A 6124-nucleotide genomic window follows, 5' to 3' on the forward strand; every position below is an offset into this window, starting at 1 on the left:
CAGTTCTACCTACATTTATATCATAATAACAACATGCTCTTCAATGTAAAGCTACAGTAAACTGCTAGGTCATCTCTGGTTGGTCAGAATCCTTGTTATGATAGTAAACCTGGTAAGGATTCTGGGCTCCTCTGTCTTGGTTCAATTTAAACAATGATTCCCCGTCATTTAGTGCTGCTAACACTGATGCTCATCAACATGCTCAAATACAAACACTTGTTCTTTACAATGCTCTTTATTGAATATCCACAATACAGCAAAGCTATAACATTTCCTCTATTCATCATTAGTAATTCAACTCATTTCCCAATAGTAGAGAGGTCTACTCATCATGACAGTATTTCAGATGTTATGTTTTAGAGAACATGATGCTCGTACAGTGAATGCATCAATAGTAACTTGTCATGAGAAACAACCCTAAACAACTATTTGACATTACATTGGTTATTGTTATACTATTCACTGCTGCATCCAGACATCAGCCAAATATCACCCATGTTCTTTGGATTTTAACTCCTATATTTGACAGCAAAGCAATGATCAAAACATCACTTAAAAGCTATAAACTACCAACTGCACTCATTAAATATTGAAACTATTGCTTTACAGACTGCAACTAGTCTTTCTGATCTCTTTCTCAGAGAATGTTGACCCAAATGACACTTTACATGTGAACACCACGTCCTTGTCCCACTCTGCAGTCTGAATGGTCAGATAGCTGCTGATCTTGAAGGTTTTGTCTGGTTGCTGCTCAGCAGGACTGGTAGAAACATCTTCAGTCACTGATTCACCGTTAGACATCCAGCTGACATCTGCTAACCCCTTGGACCTCTGAGACAGGTTACTGGCCAGACACACTAGCGTTGCTCTGCTGGACTTGAGGTCTTCAGTGGATGGAGGGAACAGGGTCACAGCAGGTGTAGAAATATCTCCATCTAGATTAGAAAATAGTCAATGGATGGGATGAGAAGGGAACAGATTTGATAACAGTTTATATTTCAGTAGATGTTGGTATCATTACCAGTACACCCTGCATTAAGAGGAAACTGATGCAGCAATTAAATAGAGAACTGCTGTTCATTATGTTCACAAATATGTTGATAGAAGTAATCATACAGTGTTAAAAATGTGATTTTCCCATTAAGCAGAGAGACAGAGCAATTTCTGGATACAATAATTACAATATTACATCACAGTCTTGGAAGACTCAAATGCTAAAAGCTGAACTAAATGTGCACATTGTAAATATAAATACAAATAATTCACAAGCAAATGGGATATAAAAAAAATATATATTTCTCTAAGAAATTGAACTGGATAACATTTCTGGAGATTACATTTCTCCTTTGCATGGATCTATATAGACAACAAAAACACAAGATATGCATGATAAAACATGAACATATCAGGCATTCACACTGTCAAAATGTTTTCTAAATAATTTACAAACAACATTTGAGACAGGATTAAAGCAGGTGCAAAATATTAAATCTGTAAATATATAATATAAACTACATTTTATGAATTAAAACATTTAAAAAAAAATAATATATATATAAATTTATATATATATATATATATATATATATATCTGACCAACATTATATTAGAAACAAAGCATATTCTGTAGATTAAAACATTAGAAGGGTACTCACCAGTAACAATCAGCTTGGTTCCTGGTCCGAATACCACAGTGCTTCAGTTTGTATACACGGCCGTACAAAAAACTCCTCACTCTTACTACTGAGAGGACAGGAACTGAAACATCCCGTTTAGACAAAACTTCACTCTAACTACTGAGAGAACAGGAACTGAAACATCCCATTTGACAGAGCTTCACTCTCACTACAAACATGTCAGGCTTTTCTAGAGTTTCTCTCTATGAAGTAACAGTATATAGTATAGCATCATATTCTGCTGTTGGTGTCTGGTCCTTTTGAATCCATCAGTTAAAGCACTATCTATATGATGCAGTCTTGACTTGATGATGATTAAATCGAGAAAGGCCAAATCTCTTTTCACAGTCTTCTTATGATAGTTTTGACATGTAGGGATGGATGATTCTTCCATTTCCAGATCTCCCATTGCATCATGTATATATTGTTATAATAATGACTGATTAACTTCAACTGCTGTTTCTTAGAGTTCACCCCTCTGCCACGCATAAAGCAGAAGTGAGTGTATTTGGGGAGGTTGTTTTTGTCATGGTGTATATCACTGTGATACCCACTCGTCAACAGAGTAGTCATCTGTCTTACAGTAATACACTGCTGAGTCTTCTTCCTCCACATTATTAATAATCAAACGATAATCTGATATAGACTGATGATTAGATGTGAATTTAGGAGAGGAGAAATTGGAGCCATATTTTACAGAGGTCCAATTATAGTAGTACCACTGTAAAACATACTGAGGAACTCCTCCTGGAACCTGTTTGTACCAATGAGCACTATTATCAACAGTCCCCAGGTTACAGTCCATAGTGGCCGTGTCTCCTTTGCTCACCGTCACAACAGGAGGCTTCTGTGTCACCACAGTCACACCACTGACACCTGGGACATAAGAAGATGACATGTAGTAAAGAGAAACATACAGACTCATTATTAATAAAACATGAAGTAAAACCTCCAGGAAGTCAGACTCCTTACATGTTAGAGCAGTGATGAGAGTGCAGAGTGTCCCCAGCATGTTGTCAGTGTGTGGTGTGAACGGCCCTTACTGTCCAGCTGAGAGATGAGCAGGGTTGGAGTGTGAGAAGAGGAGAGGCTGCAGGACCCACCTATAAGGAGAGACAGGGAGGACCAGAGGGAGGGGCCTCTACAGTTAACCTATCACCAAATAAGGGAGGACCAGAGGGAGGGGCCTCTACAGTTAACCTATCACCAGCTACTCTCATTGTTGATTGACATATCTGGGGCTTCACAAGACCAACAGACAGATTTTAAAATAATAATGTTATATATCATATATCTTTATAATAATTATTTTTCATTGTCATTTCTCTGAATGGTTAAAGTAACCAGATTGTATGAGAGACCAACTAGTATGATCATTGCTCTACGTGAGGTCCTGTCTTTATCACTGACTCATATTCTACCTCCATCAAAGCATAACTGGAGTTTAATATCCTATACTAGTTCTACACAGGGCCAACATAAGGAGGATTGATCTTTATTTATATTTATCAGAACCCAATGAACCTTTGTCAAATGTGGTGCACTATAAAGGGAATAGAGCGCCATTAAATCAAATCAAACCAAATCAAGTTTTATTTGCCACATGCGCTGAATACAACAGGTGTAGACAATACCGTGAAATGCTTACTTACAGCCCTTAACCAACAATGCATTTCTTTTTTAATAAAAAAGTAAAATAAAACAACAACAACAAAAAAGTGTTGAGAAAAAAAGAGCAGAAGTAAAATAAAATAACAGTAGGGAGGCTATATACAGGGGGGTACCGGTGCAGAGTCAATGTGCGGGGGCACCGGCTAGTTGAGGTAGTTGAGGTAATATGTACATGTGGGTAGAGTTAAAGTGACTATGCATAAATCATTAACAGAGTAGCAGCAGCATAAAAAGATGGGGTGGGGGTTGGGGGTACGTTTATAACACTATTGAATATTATTACAATAAATTATGAATATATTGAATATATCATGCTATTGTACTGTTGTTTAATTTATTTGAGATTCTTCAAATAGCAACCCTTTGCCTGTGGTTAGGCCTTACTCCCACTAATCAGAGACAGCTGTCTAGAGTTTGTCTCTGATTGGGGATAGTATTTAGGCACCTCTCACATCCACCTGTGTGTGGATTATTGTTCCTGTTTGTGCCTGTCTGCAATTGTGTTCACAGCACGTAAGTCACTTGGTGCTTTTCTCTCCTTGTTTATTTTTGATAACTTATAGTGTGATAAGTTTAAATAAAAAGGATGTCACTCCACGAGCGCTTCATCTACCGTCCCTTAACTACGCATTGTGACATTGCCTTGATGACAGCTTTGCACACTCTTGGCATTCTCTCAAACAGCTTCATGAGTCCCATGTAGGTCAGTTGGTAGAGCATGGCGCTTGCAACGCCAGGGTTGTGGGTTTGTTTCCCATGGGGGGCCAGTATGAAAATGTATGCACTCACTAACTGTAAGTCGCTCTGGATGAGAGCGTCTGCTAACTGACTAAAATGTAAAATGTAATGAGGTAGTCACCTGGAATGCATTTCAATTAACAGGTGTGCCTTCTTAAAAGCTAATTTGTGGAATTTCTTTCCTTCTTAATGTGTTTGAGCCAATCAGTTGTGTTGTGACAAGGTAGGGGGGTATACAGAAGATAGCCCTATTAGGTAAAAGCCCAAGTCCATATTATGGCAAGAACAGCTCAAATAAGCAAAAAGAAACGACAGTCCATCATTACTTTAAGACATAAATGTCAAGAACTTTTAAAGATTCTTCAAGTGCAGTCGCAAAAACCATCAAGCGCTATGATGAAACTGGCTCTCATGAGGACCGAATGGAAGACCCAGAGTTACCTCTGCTGCAGAGGATAAGTTCATTTTTATTTTTATTTTTCACCTTTATTTAACCAGGTAAGCCAGTTGAGAACAAGTTCTCATTTACAACTGCGACCTGGCCAAGATAAAGCAAAGCAGTGCGATAAAAACAACAACACAGAGTTACATATGGGGTAAAACAAAACAAAGTCAAAAATACAACAGAAAAAAAAATATATATATACAGTGTGTGCAAATGTAGCAAGTTATGGAGGTAAGGCAATAAATAGGCTATAGTGCAAAATAATTACAATTAGTATTAACACTGGAATGATAGATGTGCAAGAGATGATGTGCAAATAGAGATACTGGGGTACAAATGAGCAAAATAAATAACAATATAGGGATGAGGTAGTTGGGCGGGCTAATTTCAGATGGGCTGTGTACAGGTGCAGTGATCGGTAAGGTGCTCTGACAACTGATGCTTAAAGTTAGTGAGGGAGATAAGTGTCTCCAGCTTCAGAGATTTTTGCAATTTGTTCCAGTCATTGGCAGCAGAGAACTGGAAGGAATGGCGGCCAAAGGAGGTGTTGGCTTTGGGGAAGACCAGTGAGATATACCTGCTGGAGCGCATACTACGGGTGGGTGTTACTATGGTGACCAATGAGCTAAGATAAGGCGGGGATTTGCCTAGCAGTGATTTATAGATGGCCTGGAGCCAGTGGGTTTGGCGACGATTATGTAGTGAGGACCAGCCAACAAGAGCGTACAGGTCACAGTGGTGGGTAGTGTATGGGGCTTTGGAGACAAAACGGATGGCACTGTGATAGACTACATCCAATTTGCTGAGTAGAGTGTTGGAGGCTATTTTGTAAATTACATCTCCAAATTCAAGGATCGGTAGGATAGTCAGTTTTACGAGGGCATGTTTGGCAGCATGAGTGAAGGAGGCTTTGTTGCGAAATAGGAAACCGATTCTAGATTTAACTTTGGATTGGAGATTCTTAATGTGAGTCTGGAAGGAGAGTTTACAGTCTAACCAGACACCTAGATATTTGTAGTTGTCCACATACTCTAGGTCAGACCCGTCGAGAGTAGTGATTCTAGTCGGGTGGGCGGGTGCAAGCAGCGTTCGGTTGAAGAGCATGCATTTAGTTTTACTAGTGTTTAAGAGCAGTTGGAGGCTACTGAAGGAGTGTTGTATGGCATTGAAGCTCGTTTGGAGGTTTGTTAACACAGTGTCCAATGAAGGGCCAGATGTATACAAAATGGTGTCGTCTGCGTAGAGGTGGATCTGAGAGTCACCAGCAGCAAGAGCGACATCATTGATATACACAGAGAAAAGAGTCGGCCCAAGAATTGAACCCTGTGGCACCCCCATAGAGACTGCCATAGGTCCAGATGACAGGCCCTCCGATTTGACACATTGAACTCTATCTGAGAAGTAGTTGGTGAACCAGGCGAGGCAGTCATTTGAGAAACCAAGGCTGTTTAGTCTGCCAATAAGAATGCGGTGGTTGACAGAGTCGAAAGCCTTGGCCAGGTCAATGAAAACGGCTGCACAGTACTGTCTATTATCGATCGCGGTTATAATATCGTTTAGGACCTTGAGCGTGGCTGAAGTGCACCCATGACCA

The 6124-nt window shown here is 39.6% G+C and overlaps 1 protein-coding gene across 1 annotated transcript; it reads right to left on the reverse strand.

Moving 5' to 3' along the window:
* Positions 1-215: 215 nt before the first annotated feature.
* On the reverse strand, positions 216-2748 carry LOC121551474 (immunoglobulin lambda-1 light chain). The gene is made up of 4 exons (XM_045218836.1): positions 2649-2748; positions 2219-2552; positions 1656-1696; positions 216-935 (listed from the first exon to the last, which is right to left on the reverse strand). Exons 1-4 carry the CDS (start codon positions 2686-2688, stop codon positions 604-606), a joined length of 747 nt encoding a protein of 248 aa, XP_045074771.1. The 5' UTR covers positions 2689-2748; the 3' UTR covers positions 216-603.
* Positions 2749-6124: the final 3376 nt, after the last annotated feature.

Source organism: Coregonus clupeaformis, unplaced genomic scaffold, assembly GCF_020615455.1.
Source record: "Coregonus clupeaformis isolate EN_2021a unplaced genomic scaffold, ASM2061545v1 scaf1846, whole genome shotgun sequence".
Classification (NCBI taxonomy): Eukaryota; Metazoa; Chordata; class Actinopteri; order Salmoniformes; family Salmonidae; genus Coregonus; species Coregonus clupeaformis.

Coding starts and splice junctions, on each gene's coding strand:
- LOC121551474 (XM_045218836.1), bottom strand. CDS start 2,688: ATGCTGGGGACACTCTGCACTCTCATCACTGCTCTAACAT. Junction 2,553..2,648: donor TCTCATCACTGCTCTAACAT/GTAAGGAGTCTG, acceptor CTTATGTCCCAG/GTGTCAGTGGTGTGACTGTG. Junction 1,697..2,218: donor GTTGACGAGTGGGTATCACA/GTGATATACACC, acceptor TACAAACTGAAG/CACTGTGGTATTCGGACCAG.